General features: G+C 39.3%; 1 protein-coding gene across 3 annotated transcripts in view; it reads right to left on the bottom strand.

Annotated features, from left to right (window-relative positions):
* Kcnab1 (potassium voltage-gated channel subfamily A regulatory beta subunit 1) overlaps positions 1–21,016 on the bottom strand; it is a 387,027-nt gene that overhangs the window by 35,937 nt on the left and 330,074 nt on the right. For all 3 annotated transcript variants that reach the window (XM_051198954.1, XM_051198956.1, XM_051198957.1), the window contains exon 8: positions 10,618–10,704. In XM_051198954.1, the coding sequence (XP_051054911.1) occupies positions 10,618–10,704 (87 nt within the window). The remainder of the gene's footprint in view (positions 1–10,617; positions 10,705–21,016) is intronic.

The following is a 21,016-nucleotide window of genomic DNA, read 5'->3' as shown; positions in this document are numbered from 1 at the left end:
AAGCATATCAAGTATAAATTCTTCCCACTTTTTTTTATAATTTTTAATTTTCTCAAAAAGTTGTAGGAAGAAAATATAATGGAACCAGCTCTCAACCTTTTCCTATAAAAATGTAGGAGTGATTTGTAGAAGTGATTTGTTACCTCATTCTGATATTTTGATTATGTCTTTGGACCTAGCTGAAACTCCTGACTTCATCTTATGCATATAAAATCTTAAAAGCACAAGTACATGTAACAACAGTAAGCACCATGAAATATTTGTGCTGCATATTACAGTTTATAGGACATTTCCATCTAAAGAGCACAATTCTTCACAATGATGTTTAGAAGAATGCAATTTTTCTATTTATAAACTAGAGTCAGAAGAGTTGTCTAAGCAGCCGATCCAAATCCACATAGAGCATCTAGGTCCTCTCATTGTGTCTTCTCAGGACACCCATAAACACCCAGAACTTTGACAGAACAACCCACTCCCTTACTCATTTTTGTACAAAAAATAAGAAGGGGACTGTGAGGTATTTGCTAATCCCATTGCCACTGAGAATTATGGATTAGGGACTGTGCAGGTGGCTGTGCTCACCCCATTAAACATGCATGCTGTGGAGCCCATAGAGGCAATGGCATTAAGTAATGAGCTGCTAAGTTTTGCAGCTTCACCAATGCAGGCTAGAGTGCCACTGCAGATCTGCAGGGGTGCAACGATGAGCCTATAGAAACACATACTTCTGTGAGTGAGTCAACATGTCCTCAGAATATTGAGTTAAATCCTGTCACATGGCTAGATGTCTCTCAGGGAGCTGACATCTACCAGAAAGATGTGCACATGAGTCACCGACAGAATGCCAAGCAGCTCTGTCTTCATCTGACAGCTGGGGTGAGCAGGAGCATTCTCTCAGAGAATCTCCTCTCCACCCTCCTTCTCTCTCCATTGAGAAAAGAGTAGGAAAAACCAAAACAAACCAACATTTAAACCTGGTGGTGTCCACAGACTAGAGAAGGCATGTGGCCCATCTTGTTTCTTTTTCTGAATGTACTAGTAGAGGCTGAATCACTCTATTTTTACAACCAAATGAAGATGGAGAGAAGAAGGAGGTAGAAATGGGAGAGAAAACATAGGGTGTTGCTAAGTTGCATAGACTATATTCATGCCCTTTCCCAAGATCATCCATTCCCACCAAGATTTTATAGAATGACATTAAGAATCTAATTTCTAACCACAGCACTGTATGACTTAGAACTGGAATTTATGGAATGGTTTTCTTTGCAATTAGCTCCTCACATGTATCCTTCAGCTTTGGCAACCTTAACTTTTCAGCACCTTGTAATTCCTTTGAAGGTCCTTTCTCAGTCCACAGATGTGGAAAAACAATGTTGACTAGAGCTCTGTTTCTAAAACTTACGACCTTGTGATCCATGTACAGAACTCTTTGGGCCTCTCTTAACTCTCCGTCACATTTCACCAGACTCTATGAAGCAGCATGCCACCTATTAGAGTGTGAACTCTGTGCAGTGACATTGCTGCTTTACTGCTCTCCAGGAAGAAAAACAAACAAGGAAATAAATGATACGAGGTGGAAAGTAAGCAGCCTGTGAGATTTAGGCAGAATTCACAAAACGGGATTAGAGATGGGTGCTCTCACAGGCTGAAACATTACAAACTTGGCACCAGGAGGTATTGCCCTTCTCCCCTTTCCTTCTTGATAAACTGTTAGACTACATCCCTAAAGCTAGCTCCCAAGGTCCATTCCCTTATTTGGCCACATTCATATGCCTGAATAAAACTCCAAGGTCCAACAATCAAAATTCATTGTTTGGCTACACTGGTTAACATGTCCAATAAGAACTCACTGACTCATTCTAGCATGCCTCCCCCATTTGTATCTTTCAAAACCATTCTTGCAGACACCAGTTGCTGTCTTTGCCTGGTCCAGAGGCAACCTCCCCCCCCACACCCCAGAGTTAATAAATCTTCCTTGTGATATATTATTTATGGTTTATTAAAGCTTGTCTGAGGATTCAGAAAGCAAAGCCAGACTCAAGCTATGGAGATCAGACAGTGGTCATACATACCTTTAATCCCAGAACTCAGGATTAAGAGGTAGACACAGATCTCTGTTAGTTCAAGGCCATACTGATTATATCAAATTGATCCAGTTAAAGAGAAACAGCTCACACAAAGATGGTCACAGCACCTGGAATCACAGGCCTTTAATTCCAACACTAGAGGTGTATAAAAGAGAGGAGCAGGGTCTCCAGTAGTCAGCATGAGTCTCTAGCCAGTTAGAGGAGAACATGGCAGTCTGAGTGAATCTGAGGAGCAGTGAAGTTGGAAGCAGTCTGAGGATCGCCCATTGGTCTGAGCTGAGGTAGAGATAAGAACTAGTGGCTGGCTGCTTTGCTTCTCTGATCTTCAGCTTGAAACTTGAACCCCAAGATCTGTCTCTAGATCATGCTACACCTGTGCTGAGAATTTGGTATCTGCCAACTCTGAGACCCCTTAAAATTAGCAACTATTGTGTGATAGTAGCCCAGACTTAAAAAGGAAAGAATGGGGATATGTGATACTCATAACAAATCTCTCTCAATGTGTTTCAATTTAAATTTTTTTTTTATGTATAGGAGTTTTGCTTGCATGTATGTATATGTATGTGCATCTAGTATTCACAATCACCAGAGGAGTGCACCAGGTCCCCTGGAGCTGGAGTGACTGATGGTTGTAAGCCACCATGTGAGTGCTGGGAACTAAACCTGGGTCCTTGGCAAGAGCAACAGGTGACCACTAAGCTGTCTCTCTATTCTCTGGAGTGTGTTTTTGAAATCTGAATATAAATGAAACTTATGAAGACTTAACAAGATCTTCAATTAGCTGCCAACTAGTGGTCTCTATTCTACTCTTGAACATAAGACATGCAAACAGTCCTTAGGTGTATATCCAATGAATGGGTGAATGTAGCTAATGGCTTGCTGGCTTGTCCCTGTGTGTCTCCAAAGTATATTGCTGACCCAGGTACTTTTTGCTGAGTGTTATTATTCAAATCTCACATCTGATCCCTTTAACCACGACACTCTGGAGAAGGCCAAGGAGGCAGAGAGAGAACAGATCCCAGGACCTCTGAGTACCCTAAGATTTGACAGCTGGGTCTTTCCAAGTTTCAGTCCTAATTATTTTAGCCTCCCTATCTGCTCTCCATTTCTTGTGCTATATTTTAATTGATTTGACAAATTATCTGATTCATGCATTCTTTTCACTTATTCACATATGTGCGATGTATGAAAGTTGGCATGTGTATGTGCGTGAGGTTATATGTAGAGGCCTGAGAACATCTGGTGCCCTGTTCTATTATTCTCCCTATGTAGTTCCTTCTCTCTGAATGTGAACCTCATCTATTTGAACAGGGTAGCTAACTCCTGGGATATGACCATCTCTACTCCTCAAGACCCTGGAGTTAAAGGCATGCAGAACCATAGCTGACTTTTATGTGGTTGCTGGGGATTTGAACTCAGGTCCTTGTGTTTGTGTAGCAAGTGATCTAACCCATGGAACCATCTCTCCAGCCCTAATGTAACATTCTTAGTTAGTGTCTATCTGCACTGCCAACAAGGATTTAACTTTGTTAAGGGCAGTTTTTTGTCAGATGTATTAACTTCTAGTTCACCTCGGTGCTCAGAAAAAGGCCTGGCACATGGTAGATTTTCAGCCAATATCAACTAAGAATGAGTTAATCTTCTATTTTTTTTTTTTGTAGATAGCTTTGAAAATAGCTGTTGGCACCTTTTAGACTGAGGTCTTGAAAAATCTATGATTAAGTTAATGCAGGAGAAAACAAACAGCTTATAAGACAATTATATTGCCACCTTTTATAACCTCACAGATCCTGTTGAGTCCAGTAGCTTGGCTTTCACTGGGTTTTCATCATGCTATAAATCAAGACGTTGGACATTTCCATACTTACCTCTGGGAAGACAGGCTCAGAAGGGTGAGCTATATGTGTGTGCATTATATGGGGTTCTCTACAAATAACGCTTAGCTTCTTTGCCCTTGTTGCGAGTGAGTTGGTAAACACACACACTGTTAACTCATTCCCAAAGTTCTTTGCATTTTATGCATTTTTACTTTGAAGTGAGGAACTGAGCCTGAGTGGGGACAGTGGCCTGCTTGTTTGTAGTGTGATCGCTGGATTTGCAATTGTCTTGTCTGTCTTGTCTTCCTTGCTGAAATAGTGCTCCAATGAGGAGGCCCATCACAGACCATGGAGTGAACTCCACCTCTCCCCATTGCTGTTTCTCTTTTTTGTCTTCAGTACTGTTACAAAAGTAATGGGCATATTTATCTTGTGGAGGGAATTTCAAGATAGAGTAATATTCATGCTGTGGTATGGCTACTGTCGGCTGCCTTGATCCAGGTTTACGGTGAGAGTTAGGAACAAAAGCAGAATGGAATGGTGTAAAAAAAACATTTCACTGGACCTGAAAATGTATAAATTCAACATGCATGCAGTCCAAGTTGCAAATAAAGGGGCTACAACTGTTATAGAAATCAGTACCATCAACAAAAGCAAAACATTTTGCACAGAGGAAATAGAAAGATGTCTTGTGTGCAAGATCTCATCCATTGAAGCCTCCAGGTTACACAAACACAAACTCATTTGAAAGACTTTCTTTTGAAAGGATGCTTGAAAAGAGAGAGTAGCTAGGGTGCCTTGCTGGAAACAGGGAAGTGTTTTTCTACATTTACTATCTAAGTGCCATGAGACCTCTGCATCCATGGTCTAAAGAAGCCTGGTCACTCTCAGACTTGAAGCAGAGCTTTGTCATCATCCACATGATACTGACTTTTCAGGCACACAGAACATAAGAACTGCAAGCTTGCAAGTTAAAGAAAACTCTGGGAGGCCAGGCAATGCGTGTGTGTGTGTGTGTGTGTGTGTGTGTGTGTGTGTGTGTGTGTGTGGCTGGGTGGTGGGGGAGTGATTGGACTTCTGTAGAGAGCCCCTGTGTGGGCTTTGCATGAAACTGTTGAATTAGAGACCTCAGGAGGTGTAGGCTGTGTGCTGAGGAAATCTGTAGTAGATGAGTGGAGGCAGCTCAGGAAGGAGAATATGTGTGTTGCAGGCTGCTCCAGTGTACTGGGGGCTCAAATGATGCCATATGCTCCCAGTACTAGACATGGAGCTATAGGATTTCATGTTTCCCTCCTGGGTTTTGATCATGCTTTTGTCCATTTTTTCCTCACATTACCTGTCCCACCTTGTATGGGGGGAATATTTACTCTGTGCCATTGCACACTGGAAGTGTGTCATTGATCTTATTTTCACAGGGATTCACAGATAAGAGACTGGCTTAAAGATCAGTAGACTCTTGGGATTTTGGACTTTTAAACAGAAGTGGGACAATTGGGGGATCCTTGAAGCTGAGCTAAATGCTTTTCTCAGGGATGGGGTGTCAGGAGCAGAGTCTAAAATATTTTCTACAGGCTTATAATTTGAACTGACTAGTGGCAATATTTGGAGGGGCTATGGAACTTTTAGGAAACCGAGCCTGTCTGACAGAAGTCCCTAGGGGCATGTCTCACAAGCTTGCAGCCTGGCTCCCATGTCTGGCTTGCCTCTGGTTCCTGGGATGTTGATGTGAGAGGAGCCTCCCCTGTATGCTTCCTGTAATGCCTTCCTTGTGATGCTGGGCTGAAATGTCTCTTGGAAAGCTCTCCAAAAAGCTTGGGTTGTTTCTGTTGGGCATCACAGTCAGAGCAACACAAAGTGGATTGATAGCCCAGGCTTCTGTTGGAGTGGGAAGAGTTTTTACCTCTGTGGTCATCCAAGGTAGTGCTCCCCCACATGTATCTCTTTAGCGTTTGCAATGTGTAGGTCCAAATTACGCTATATGCTGTGGGTTTCAGAGACTTAGTCAGAAAAGAGTAAATTATCACATTTAAAACATGATTACAAATTGAAATAGTAATTTTTGTGTGTGTAGTTAAAATAATATATAATGAAACCCATTGGTTTATTTTAATTTGTTTTCATGTGGCTAATAAATAATTTAAATTGTATAAGTGTCTTGCTTTATATCTTCCTGGCATAACACTGTCATATAGCTTGCTATTATTATAATTTTGGGGACAAGGTGGGGGCACTCATTAGTGATGATAATGAAGGATAAAGCCAGATTCACTGATCATTTGTAGCTAAATGACATATATAAATTTCAGGTGATTAAGTTTTTGTTTTAAAAACTTTACTTTGGAAGATAAAATCTCTGGGTCCAGTATTTTAAAACTGATAAAATATTGATGACCTAAGGTGTTGAAATGTTTTCTGTGGTCTCTTGTTTTCTGAGTTGTTATGAATATCCTAGATTTCCAAATATCCACAGATTTCTGTTTGCATGTAGCAACAGTAAAAAAAATGCCATATGAAGAAATAAATATTTACAGAATTTGCTGTTTGATTAATATGTGGGAATTAATGGACTAACTTTGGTCTTAGCTCTCTTATTTGCAATAAAGACATCTGGGTTGCTTTATGCCTATACTAGCCTGCAAGAAGGAGAAAATGAACAGTGTGAATAGTAATTAGTATAGACAAAATATTCAATGATGCAGGAATTCTAGGAGATTAGTTTTGGCAATGAGTTCTAAATGGAAGGACTTGATTTCAAGCATGGTTTTTAAATTAAGTTTTTATTAAAATGTAATTTAACTTGAAAAATCATCATATTCTGTCAGTAAATTTTAAAAGCCTATATATTAAAGTGCCTCTTCTTTTGCTATTATTCACAAGTGGCCCACACTTCACAGCTATCTTCATGTCTCACAACTGTAGTGGTATTCAATGGCTTTCTTCCTGGATAATTATCATGCACTTGGCAATAGCAGAAAACAACAACAACAACAACAACAACAACAACAACAAAAACCAAAAACCAAAAAACAAACTCTCCTAACATGGGGCACTATGGGATACAGTGTCTCCGTCAATCCATGTGCAGCGTGACTTAAGTTGCCTTGAACCTTCTCCTATAGTGAGCTCAAGAGAAGAATTTGAAATGCATACTGACTTATGAAGTGAAAGAATTATTGGTTTGAGTTTCATAGAGACAAGGAACTCTCAGTGACTCCCTGGGAAGAAAGGAGACATGGGATGTGGGGCTGAGTTCTTTTTCAATTGGAAAACATGCCACCATTGCCAGATAGTATAGCAAAGGCAGATGGCATGGCAGCTGCTGTGAAAGAAAAATGCCTTACTACTAGGTGAACCATAAAAAATAGCAAGAAGGACGGAAGGAAAAGCACACAAGCTCCCCTCTGCTGTCACATCTTCCCATCACCACAAAATGTCTAATTGTGTTCCATCAGGTGGCAGATGGCAAAAGAAGTGCCTTCTGGGTTTCTCCACATTAGGAATTTACCACCACTCTCTTGACAGAACTTGCTTTTGGTCTTTTGGTTTTTTTTGGAGGAACGGGTAGCAATGACTAATGGGACGCACGATGTCCATATATGGTGAAGAAGGTGCAAAGACCGATCTTTTTCTGGCTCAATTGGTTGCAGTTTAATATGCAGAAATTGGCCGAAACTCATCTTGGTTTATTTTAGATACACCCCCAATTAACACTGATTCATGCTACAGACCACATAAATGGGGCATTTTTCAGATTTAAATGGAAGTTATTTAAAAATGTGACTTAGAGATACCCAAAGCAGGCACACACATGATCTTGACATTTGCATAGTTTCTGGCTAGAAGGTCGGCAGTGTTCCATGTTGGTTGTTTTATTCTACTCCCTTGAGTAATCAGCAATGGCAAAGGGCTACTGGTGCCATGGCTGGGCTGCCTCAGTAGGGAACTCCTTCAGCTTCTCCAGTTTAAAAGAAATGTGCCAACTGCATAGATTTGGAAAGGAGTGGTCAAATGAATGTTGGTCTACAAATGGCAAGGCCCTGTAATTTTCATACATATGCAGTTAAACAATATGTGCTTGGCAATTACTGTTGTGTAACTACGGCAAATACAAATGGTTCAACTAAGTTGTGATGTAATGAGCCAATAAAATCATGTGAATGATATTAATTTTTTTCTGGCTATTATTTAAAGAAATTGGCCAGGTGAATATTCAAAGATGTTTTTTCCATTTTGTCTAGAGGAGTTGAATAAAGGCTGTAGAGTTACACTAACAGTCACTGAAGGGTCACAGATGGTAGTTAGGCATTGTTTTAAGAAACACTAGTCATCCTCCAAGGGAGACCTCATTGGGTATGTACAACTTTTACTTATACACATACACAGTATTTACCATCATCTCCAGAAGCAACTCAAGTGTATCTCCAATGCCTGCATTTGAGGAGCTAATGTCTCCAATTCATCTGGCAGTCCTTGTTTCTCTACTTCTTTTTTCTCTGTATTTCCCAGAGCTGCCCTCAACTTTGTCAGAGTAAAGCAGAAAGGACTAATTGTAAAATCTGTGACACCAACACAATTCAACTCTGGCATTTCTATTTGACCTACAAATAAGTAATTATAAATTATAAATAATTGAATGGGTTCAGATGCACGTTTTCAGAAAGCTAAAGCAAGCTTTCTGAATTTGGGCCAAGTCCTCATGAGAACTGTCTGAAGAGCATCTCCACTCAGCCCTCATGGAGAAAGCACTTCAGAGGTTTTTAGGCCTGCTGGCTGGGGTAGGTCCCTGGCTGGGGTGAGGAGAGACAGCAGGTTACATCCCAGTACAAGGTAGATGACTGCTGCCAAGCCAGGTACATAAATCTGTGTTTTGTGACTTAATCAGAAGTGGAAGATACCCATTGTTTAATACTCTTCAGGACAATGACTTATTATGAAATAACTTCCTACTTCCCTTGGTGGAATTTTATGTGAATATCTTAGGGATAATGAAATTTTCTCTGATTTTGGTAGAGGTTAGATAATGCATTCACTGCAAACACTATCAGGCTTAGCTACCAGCAATCTATTCTTTAAAGAAATACTTGGAAATTTCTTTTAACTAAATTTCAGCATATCATTGGCCAAAGCACATCATGTCTCTGGAGGATGTTTACCCACCAAACTTTGCCCACTATGTTTCTTCATTTAGAGACTCTTGTAATATAACTCTCCTTTTATAGATGTAATGCAACTTATATTTCCTGATAGAGAGACTATATTTTTTTTTTTTAAATTAAAGGTAAAGGAGGATGCAGGAAGGGTGAAAACAAGACAACAACAAAAATCCAGCTATCTGCAATTCTGTTTATATACATGATGTGATTGCAAGACACTATTCTAAAGAGAAGAATAGCCACCAGGTACTTAAAATGGGAAATAATTAGCCTTTCAGAATCCACTACCTTTTGTTTTATTTGGTAGTTTTGCTGACTAAATGGCTTTAGTGCTCTGTTTTAATGTGTCTTTCTGAATTGTGTGACAACACAGTAACATTGAAATAAATATCTCTAATACTGTTTATAATTTGCTTTATCAAACAACCTTGTTTTGGCAGATATATACACATATGTATGATATGTAAACACAGATAATAATGTGTATAGATATAGCTAAGCATGTACGGCTCTTAAAATAGTTGGGAAAGATAAATGGCAATGCAATAAAAAAGATAAAAAAAAGAGATAAATATCTTTAACATCTTTTCATGGTCAGAAATGCAACCTAGAAAAATTGCCTTGAACTTGAAACATTTATATTTTCTTTAATTTCTATGACCCAACAGCAAAGATAAATCTTCAGAGAGCTGAATTTATTACAAAAATTTGAACAGCTTTTTGAATTATCAAAGACAAAATTACTTTAAGTGTAATTTTATGTGGATTACATTATTTGGATTGTTAATAAGTTGATAGTCCAAGTGTAAAATTAAAAAAACAAACCAACCAACCAACTATTCCCTGTTTATCTTGAAATATCTCTATCCTCAGATTACTGTTACCCATTTACTTGTTAATCTCAACAGACGTTTTTATTTTGTTGTTCAAAACCATCTTATTTCCAGCCATCCCAAGCAGTATTGGGCAACAAACACAAATGAAGAAAATGTGGCTTTAGAAAAGTTCTGCAAGTTTTCCCAGGGACAAACTGTGGTTTTCTGACAGAAGGTGACAGTTGCACAGCTTGCCGAGGATCAACATCCAAACCACAAAGAAGAGCCGCATTTGAGTGTTTTCTGTTAAATTCCCACTCTCAGCACCACTCAGCAATTATTACCCAGGAAACTAATCAGACTTAGTGTCATTGTAGGAAACGAAGGTCCTCAGACGAGTCCCTCAGAAACGGAGGTTGTGTTTTAAACCCCTCTGATTAATGGGATCATTTTAGTTGACGAACTTACAAAAGTGAAATGAAACTGGAAAAAAAATGAATATTTTGCAACCAAGAAAAGCCACCAAGAATAAAAGTTTTAGAAGAAGAAAGAGAAAAAGAAGGAGAAAAAGCAGTCTATCGGCTTTCAGGGTAAATGCAGAGGCTAAAGGACATAGGAAAGGTTTTGGCCTTTCTTATTCTATCGCATCGTCTTAATAACCATTACTTACTATGAGTAGAAACAGTCTTCAGGCTAGGACCAGAAGTTCTGTAGGTTCTCATTCTTTTTGAATGTCTTTACTCACCTTCCATGGGGGTATTGCTGTCTGGACGGTTTGCAAAGACCACGTCCACATATTCCAGTTGCAGCCTCTGGAGGGAGCCTTTGAGTCCTAGCAGCAGAAGCAGAAAAAACGTAAGAAACAGCAAAAGGCAGGACAAGTCCAGATGGGATCACTGTTAGGAAGGGCTTGAGTTTGATTTCTTTCAAGAATTTGCTTAAAAACAAACACGGAATTAGTTACAAAAATACCCACAGAAACTCAATCCGAGTTATTTACAGATAAACAACCTTCACAAGAGTTAATGAACCGGATGAGAGATGATAGCATCTGGTTTTAAGTGTAATAATGCAAAGAGATGGTTGAGAAAGCTGAAGGGAAATCCACAAATCCAACAATCAGACAACTTAGAGCAGTGGTTCTCAACCTTCCTAACACTTCCACCCTTCAATACAGTTCTTCATGTTGTGGTGGCCCCCCAACCATGAAATTATTTTTGTTGCTTCATAACTGTAACTTTGCTAACTGGTATGAATCATTATGTAAATATTTATGTTTTCTGATATCTTAAGCAACCCCTGTGAAAGGGTCATTTGATCCCCCCAAGGGGGTCAAGACCCACAGGTTGAGAAATGCTGATCTAGAGCATGATGCCTTCCCTTGGGAGGGAGAGTTAATGCCTTGGACTTGGACCCGGTACCAATCTCACTAGGGTGAAACTCTGTACTGAATGGACCTCACAGCCCTTGCTCCCAGGCTACTGTTCACAGGGTCATTGGCTCTACCCCAGAGCTAAGCAAGAATCTCTGATCTTGATGCAATGGACCTGGGTTTCCACCTCCACAATTGCTAACTGTGGCCAAAATTATACCAGTTCTAAAGGATGTAACTTCAGGTTGTGACACAATTTAGCACCACACTTGCTAGGCAAAGGGTTGCCTCCAGTATTCACCCTAAACCTCAGGCGACAAGTTCAGAGATTTCATGTGCAAGCCACTTATGGCAGAAACAAGTGAACTTTGACTTGAAACTTGGTGCTGGGGCTGTAGATCTCTCTCTGCAGCTAGAGCCCAAGAACAGCACCCAGGCAGAAGCCAGCATGCCACATGAGGTATATTTGTGTTCCAGCTAGCATCACCTATGCCTGGCTGCAGTGGTATCAGACCAAGGATGGACCACAGCACCAGACAGGCCAGAGAAGCATAGTTACACTGGTCTCAGCAAGGTAAAGGCTGCAGATTGGACCCAGAACTTGGCCATTTTGACTGGATCCTCTGTAATGAGGCTTAAGACTTAGTAGAATCCTACTATTGTTCCTGACTGCAGGCTTGTGGTTGTAGATAAGTGTCTGGTCCTGCCTTGTTTCAGATGGAGCCTAGTTGATCCATCAAGGTAGTCCCCAATTTATCCTGTATAGCATACCATTTGCAGACTTGTAACAAACCTAAGTTAGGGATGCCATCTTTCACAAACACGACAGCAGTACTGGTTTGGGAGTTACTGGGACCAGCATTGTGTAGAGTTGGAACAGTGACATTGACCATAGGCTCCTGAACAAACAGCCTACTTAGAATTCCTGGAAGACCTGGCACCTTTAAACACAAACAATGAAAGCTGGAGTAAATGCTAGATATTTCAATGCCTGGATATTGTCAGATACTAATAAGTATCAAGAGCTTCTAGGGGACTGTGAGATGCCAGAAGCTAATGATGAGGTGACATATATGTGTGGCCTCTTGGACAAGAATTCAAAACAGCTATTTTATGGAAACTTAATGAACGTCAAGAAAATCCAGAGAAGCTGGGCATGGTGATACATGCTTGTAACCCCAGTGCTGTGGATGTTGAAGCAGGTGGATTGCTTAGAGGCCAGTCTGAGTTACATAATGAGATCCTGTTTTGTAAAACAGATAGCTGAGAGTGGGAGAAATAGCCTTCCCCGGGGAAGAGCACACAGAGTGGTTATCCAATACTAATGGTCAATCCTGAAAAGACACATACAAGTAATGTTATAAAGGGTGTATTTATGAATGAAGGAATATATGTATATGTATATATGTATGTGTGTATGTAAAAATGAATAATGAAAAGTAAAGACCATGAATTTGAACAAGCAAGGATACATGTGAGGGAGGAAAGGGTAGGGGAAAATGTTACAATTATAATCTCAAAGAATAAAAGAAACATTTTTTTTTAAGCCACAAATAGTCAGGGGTGGAAAAGGTATTAGAGACAACCTACTGAAGCATGGTTCTTAAAAACACAAGAGAACCCATCTGTGGTACCTCATGCCTTCCATTCCTGCACTCAAGAGGTAGAAGTAGAGTTTCAAGGTCAGCCTAGTCTACAAAGTAAGTTCCAGGACAGCCAGTGCTACATAGGGAAACTGTATCTTAAAAAACAAAACCCAAACCCAAAACAAAAATTAAAAACATAAGCAAAACAGTTCAGTAATCATCAGGCAACTTTACTACAGAGAGAAAAGTAATTTTAAAAAATGAAACAAATCTGGGATCTGGGAAGCACAATGAATAAATTGAAGATGAAATTGAAGGCATACATAGAAGAATCCATTTAACAGAAGACAAGATATTTGAATATACCTGGGGTAGTCGAGGATGAAGAAGAGTGAAGAATGCTCATAGCATCTTAAGAATATCATTAAAAGAACAGACACTCAGGTTTGGGGTTTCAACAAGGGCTTCAGAATCTTAGAGTTAAACATTTATTAAAAGTAGCAAGGGGCTGGGGAGATGGCTCAGCAGCTGATACAGCTTTTCTGTTCTGGCAGGGTACCCCACTTCAATTTCCAGCACACTAGCCTGTAATTCTAGCCCTCTTCTGCTACACACTCCTGCATACACACACACACACACACACACACACACACACACACACACACACACACAGGACAACTACTCACACAGACCTATCTACATATGTATACATTTAAAAAAGAGATATAAATAGATTAATAAAAGGTATAATAACCTGAATAGTGGTGAATGTGTTGAGAAAAGGTGACAATCCAGTGCTCAGGCTCAAAGAGGACATCTACACCACCTTTTTAATGCTCAGAGATCATTGTAGAAAGAGGGGTCAGAAAGAACATAAGAGCCAGGGACTGTGAAATGTTACCTTCTGGGTATGACACAGTCAATATGTTCATGATTTCACAGCACCTGTGGCGGTCTCCACTGTACTTGTATAATATTGGACTTGACATCAGTTAAACACCCATGAGGGAGGGAGTCAGGAGCCCTGCCCCTCCCTGCTGAACTATTGGCTATTTATGGACCCTGGGGGGGCAGGGAGGAGGCTCAGCCATTATATTTAGTTGTATACCCATGCATGACTACCAATGATCAGTTCCAAGCTCATGATTACATGACTGCCCTGGTTAAACTCAGGGTACCACGAAACAAAACAAAACAAAAAGCACATGAATGCAAGAAAGAGACTTGCAGGGCAGAGGGGAGATTGACAGGAGTGAGAGAAAGATGGGAGACAGGGGAAAAGAAAGTAACCAGAATGTATTATGCACATGTGTAAACTTGTCAAAGAATGCATTTAATAAAATGTATAGTAACAACTAATTGTATAGAAATAAACATGATTTTCACATACATAATGAAGGAAAATGTTTGCCCACTATCCATCTGACTAAGGATATCAAGTACATTGAAGACACTCAATTCAATAGCAAATCATTATCACCACTACCACCATCATCATTATCTCGATTCAATTATGAAATGGGTAATGGGCTGAGATACACATTTGTTACATAACATTTCTTAACCTAATGAAGAAAATGTGGAATTTATACATAAATATATTTTATATGTTCATGCACATTATATTCAACCATTATTTATGACAACATGAATTGAAAGAAAAGCATTATTCTAAGTTTTAACAGTTATAAATAAACAAATACCAAATGATATCACTTATATGATATGAAGAACTAAAAGCATTATGGTGGGGGCTGGGCTCAGCAGTTAGAAGCTGAGGGTTTTCTTTAAGTTTGGTTCCTAACACTCACATGGCAGTTCACACTGCCTGTAGCTCCACTTTCGGGGGACCTGATGACATCTTTTAGTCTCCTTGGACACTACAGGCACATAGTGCATGCATATACATTCAGGCAAAATGCTCCTACACACAAAATAAAAATAAGTCTAAAAAGTGAGTGGAATAACGTTTATCAGATGCTGGGTGTGGGAAGCAAGCAGTGAGGAAGGAGAGATGGGGAAAGGTTGGTTAGCAGATGGATGCTAAGTTGAATATGTAGAAGAAATAAATTCTGCTGCAAGGCAGAGAAACGATTGATAACAATGTACTGCACCTTCCAAAAACAGATTAGAGTTTGAATGTTTCTAACAGAACATAAATACTTGAGAGTTATATTTGCTTATCATTTTTGTTTGTTTTTCAAGACAGGGTTTCTCTGTGTAGCTCTGTAGACCAGATTTGCCTCAAACTCACAGAGATTCACCTGCCTCTGTCTCCCCAGTGCTGGCATTAAAGGCGTATACCATCACATTTGGCTAGATTTATTTATCTTGATTTAAATGTTATCTAATGTGTGTATAAACAATGTATTCCCCAAGTATGTGCAATTTTTGATAAAAATTTTAATTAAGAATATGAAAAATACATTGAATATAATGATGTATTAGTTAATTCCTGGGACCATTAAATTATATTAAAGGCTGAATTTGCTTCAACAAAGAAAATCTCAGGCATCTCTCAAGATGGCTAGCACTCTCAGTGGGATCTTTGCAAGACTGGTAATGACCTTCAACAGTGACACTTGTGGCCATAGCTGAAAGCCAAGCTTAAAATAAAAAGCAGTTTCTCTCCAAGGTTCTTTTTTGCTTCTTTGTATAAGTCAGGGGAAAAAAAAGACTGCCTTAACTCCATTAAATGATTGTATGTTTTAACAGTCATATAAATAGGAGAGCAAATAAAGGTTATGTTCAACACTCACTAATTCTTTTAGAAAAACTAAAAGTATGGCCAAGCTAGGTGAAGGATCTGTGACCGAGCTACATCTCCACTCATCTTTTTTGCTTTCCGCTATGAGACAGATTGCCCAGGCTGGCTTTGAATTTGAAGTTCTGCTGCCTTAGCCCCTAGGGTAGCTGGGATTACATGCCTGTACCAATGAATGCCAGAAGCTGTAAGGATGTAAGGCCTAATAGAGTGAAACTCAGGAAATCTGGAATCAATAGCTTATGGTTTCATCCTAAACATTTGGTCAATTTCCTAGGAACATTCAGGAAAAATTAATTAACTTCACTAATATCAATACTTACCCAAACTAGAGTGTATTATATATAATATTATGCAACTAAAAGGAGGGCAGCGCTCGGGGAACTGTTTTATCTCATTCCCATGAGGCACAGCAGTTCCTTATCAGCCTCTTTAATCCCTTAGGAAGATGGAAGGTTTTATCTTTTTATTATAAGCATAACATTAATTGCCTGCTAAATGAGGCTCTTATAAATTTAAATTTGGCTCAATTAAGTTTGATTTTCAAGCTAGTTTATTGGATAGCCACTATTACTTTTTGGACAGGAAAATGGAATGCTGGACTAGAGCCCCAGAAATATTTTCCATACTTTGAGAAAGGGTGGTCTGTGGTGGCTCCTGTTAAAAGCTTTGACGAGGTCAGGGCAGACAGTCAAATAACTCTTCCACAGTTGGGAAACATTGACTTACTCAAGGAGTACCTCAAGAGGAAATTCACCTTAAAAAGTACTATGATATGAGCCAATGTGGGGAAAAATGTATGTAGTCAGAACACAAGACATAGAAAGTCAAACAAATAAGGTTTGGAATTATTCCTGGTGATTAAAAGAAAATCTTTTCATGATTTAGTTCTGTAACCTGCACCTGGGCTAACATCTTCAGAATCTTCACTGAGGTGTTGAACAAAAATGTGATGTGGTAATTCTACTGTAGTGGTCATGTCAGAGGGACAGGTAAAGACTAAATGCCAAAGATGTCATGGAACCCCTTGGTTGAAGGGAAGCAGAGGCATTACTTTGACCCTTGGCTTTTTTCATGCCCAGCATTGGAAATAAGTGTCTTCCTTTCTGGGAATGCTCCTCTCCCCAATAGGCCTCATTAGTGTGGGCAAGAGGAGGAAAGGCCAGAGTAACTTGGTATCACTGCAGCACACGTATGCTCATTTATCATTTCACCTGGCAAATCTCAGTGTGATCCACAAAGTGTGCCCCACTCTAGGACTGTGAAGATATACAGTACTAATTTTCAACCTGAAGGAGCCAAATGTGTACATCGAGGGCATCCATTGGCCTATGTTCATTGTTTAGTCATAGTGTCTATCCATAGCAATGACATGACAGGTCTATCTCACTGTAGCTGGTCAATGTTCAGTCATTTTCTGCCCCTCAGTTATTTCTCTGGAAATACCATGTCTTGGTGTTTTGACAGAGATATAAATGTGTTCATTTGAGAGTATGGAAAATATGTGTTATGTGTTCATTTGAGAGTATGGAAAATATGTGTTGAGTCAAGTTACTGACCCCACTCTGACATGCGTGCCACCGTACTCCTAATACATGGTATCTCTGAAAGTCTTCTGCACATTTTGTAATTCATGGTATGTGTTTGGAATTTTATTCTATGTGACACTTTGAAACACTGGCAAGGGATGCAGGAATGATAGGTAGTTGTGGACAAGAGATGAAGCAGGCCCTCCCTTCCTTCCTTCTCTTTTTTCCCCCTTTCTTCTTTTCCTTCCTTCCTCTCCCATATGGAATTCTCTCTTCCCTCCCCACCCTCCGTATCCCTACTCCATCTCTCTACCCTCCTTTCTCTCTCCTTACCTGCCTAAGTATCCCAGACTTCTTTAGAAATCTTGATTCTCCGGACTTAGTCTCATGAATGCTGGGGTTAGGGTTTTAGGAGTGCACTGTTCCTATCTTACATGATCTTCAGTTTTTGATCTTTCATGTGATTGGAAACCAGGTCAGGAATACAGCCTTTCCCTATTTTTATGCTTTAGTCTTGGAGAAACAGGTAAATCGCCGCCCTACAAAGAGGTGCTCAACAAATGTCTCCTTAAGATCTATTTAGGGATTTGCTAAAATAAACCTTCATTTAGCAAATGTTTTATTGAGCACTGCCTTGGAACAAGATATTATTTTAAGTTTAAATAGACATGCAAAATTCATTAACCCTGGCTTCCCCATAGGAGTATGTGGGCAGCTAATCACCAGCTACCGACACAGCTGCAGTGAGTGCACTCGCAGACGGTGCTAAGGATCTTGGGAAGTGAGTCCTAAAGGAGCAGAAGACAAGCTCTACAACCTTGAAGTGGCATCTAGACATTAACTGGCAATTTTTTAAAAGTCCACAGGATAACAAATATGTGCTTTCAATAGATATGTCTATTTTTTCTTTTAGGTTCTGTTATTGTTTAGAATTATTTATTTATTTTTCCTTATTTTTTAAAAAGGTGCATTTGCATATATGGGTATTTTGCTTGCATTTGTATCTATACACAGAAGAGGGTATCAGAAACACATGAATCTGCAAGTTACAGAGCTACTATGTGGTTGCTGGGAATTGAACTTAATACCTCAGAGAAAGCAGCCAGTGTTTTTAATCACTGAATACTTCTCAATGAGACAGGGTTTCTCTATGTAGCTCTGTCTGTCCTGGAACTCACTCTGTAGACCTGGCTGGCTTTGAATTCAGAGATATGCTTGCCTCTATCTCCCTAGTGCTGAGATTAAAGGCGTGCATTACTATGCTCAGCTTAGAACTAATATTTTTGTACAGGTTTCTAAAACAATGAGTTTATTGGAAACTTTAAATAGATGGGCATGGTTATAAGTGCATCAGCTGTCCAGTGCTGCTGCTTTAACCATGTATCAATAGCTTATTAGTGTACAGAGTCTGCAAAGGCCCCATTTAAGTATGCTATTTTATCAAATTTATCATGTTCTTGCTTTCCTATCTACCTTGGAAAAACGTTGCTTTAAATAATGTACATGATTTCCCTATATAGCTTCCAGTTTCATCTGTGTAGTCCTCTCAGTCACCTGTTTCTTTTATTAAAGGCAACCCTCTCTATTCAAATCACATGTAGCATTTATTCCACTGTGAAATATGATTGCCATGGGGCATAAGCATTCATGGACATGGTATATGGGAAAGGAACACTGTGATGATTCACTTGGCTCAGAAAATGTATTTATTATTTGACTGGGAAATTATTGATAGTCTTTTAAATCATTTGGTACTCTTTCTTTTGAAGGGAGGATGGCGTTTTAACATTTGACCCTCACTAAAATGTATCAAACTGAGGTTTTGCCACCTATTTTTCTCTCCTGAGACAACAGCAATGGCTGTGATTTGGCATAGTTTTTGACTGTAAAATCTTATGAGGAATGTACTTATTCTGACAATGTGACTTGAAGTGGTTTGAATAGGAATGCCCCACAGGCTCATAGATTTGAATGTTTGGATATCAGAGAGTAGCATTATTTGGAAGAAGAGTAGCCTTGTTGGAGAAAGTGTGTCACTGGGCTTTGAGGTGTCAAATCTCATGACAGGCCTGGTGTCTCTCTCTCTTCCCATCACCTATGGATCTGAATGTAAAATTCTCAGCTACTTCTCTAGACCTTGCCATCATGACATCATGCCTCCTATTATGAAGGTAACAGATTAAACTTCTAAAACTTTAAGCAATCCCTAGTTAAATGCTTTTTTTTTTTAATTTTATGTGCATTGATGTTTTCCCTGCATGTTTGTGTGAGGGTACCGGATCCCCTGGAATTGAATTTCCGTGTGGGTACTGAACCCAGGAATTGAACCTGGGTCCTCTAGAAGAGCTCTTGACCTCTGAATCATCTCGCCAGTCCCCAAAAGCTTATTTTATGAGTTACTGTGATCATGGCGTCTCATCATAACAACAGGACATTGACCAGGACATTGACTTATCAAACTGTTTCTATTCTTTTATGTGAGGCACTCAAAGAATTTGATTTGTCATGTTTGTAAGGCACAGTTTGGGTCTTAGTAAAATGGCTGTGAATTTAGATTCAGAAGGGATATAATGAAACTCTTAGCAATACATCTTTTTCTCTCCTTGTAAAAATAAGAAGGAAATCACACTAACTGGGCCCAAGTCAAAAACTCTCTCATAGACAAGGTTTTTCATATATTAAAAAAAACCCTACATTATATACAAGCCAAACTCATTTCATACGCTGTAAAATAACTCAGATGTTCAAGGTTAGCCAACTTTTTCTTATTTTCAAACATTGCTCCTTGGGGTTAATATGCATACGAATCACTGATGTTTTTAATAAGGTCACCTTCCTCATAGGGAATGTGCCAATAAAATCCAAGTATAATTATCTGTAAACCTCTTCAAACTGTATTTTTGGTTTAAGGATCTCATGGCGGTCCTCCTCTGCAGAATTCATTTAATTCGCTAATTTCGGTTTGCAAACAAATGTCCTATGGGGGTAACTCTCCTACTCATTAGCCCTTGTCTTTGGTTGAAGCTATGAACTTCAAAAGAGCACTAACAAAAACATAACAATCTCAAATCTCAAACTCTCAATGTTTGTGTGAAAGTCTGAATCTGGGTTGGGTTAGATATCTGATGAACTGATTCCCCATCCTATGAAAATTCCTTAACTAAAGAAAGTAGAAATTTAAGATATTCCTTTTAAGTTGCATGAGGCCCTGAAGAAAACCTATTGAAAAAAAAAGAGAATTCTAAAATCACACACATGGTGCTCACTTCGGCAGCACATATATTAAAATCACACACACACACACACACACACACACACACACACACAAGTCTAAAGCAATGGAGATTCAGGAAAGAGTTTTCCACTCTTTTTCTCTTGATATTATATTTTTTTTTTTTGTAGATTCCAGTGAGAATTATTTTCTGAATCTCTTTTCTTAACTAATTCTTTGGGGGCAGCACACTGCCCTTCTTGGCCAGCTGGACTTCCTGGGCACATGGGTTGTTGGGAATTGGTAGAAAGCACATATACTGGGCCATGCAAGAACATGAATGGTGGTGGTTGGGAGGGGCAGGCTGGGCTTGACTTCAGAATCCAATTGTATTATATATATATATAATGTATTTTTTATTTTACATGTCAATCGAACATAAAAGAGGAAGCCATTATTGGTTTGAAGAGAAAACTGAACCTAAAGAAAGGTCTAGAAACCTACAAGACTGCTGCCAACTAACAATTTGAGCAACTGTTGAAAGGCTACCATAAGTGCCCTTCCGGGATAGTGAGATCAACAACTAACTTATCCACCATCATGGAGCCCTCATCTAGTACCTTTTGGAAACAGAAACAGAAACAGAAACAAACAGAAACAGAAACAGAAATATAGTAACTCT

This window comes from Phodopus roborovskii, unplaced genomic scaffold (assembly GCF_943737965.1).
Source record: "Phodopus roborovskii unplaced genomic scaffold, PHOROB, whole genome shotgun sequence".
Taxonomy (NCBI): Eukaryota; Metazoa; Chordata; class Mammalia; order Rodentia; family Cricetidae; genus Phodopus; species Phodopus roborovskii.
This window is presented reverse-complemented; position numbering and strand designations above follow the sequence as displayed.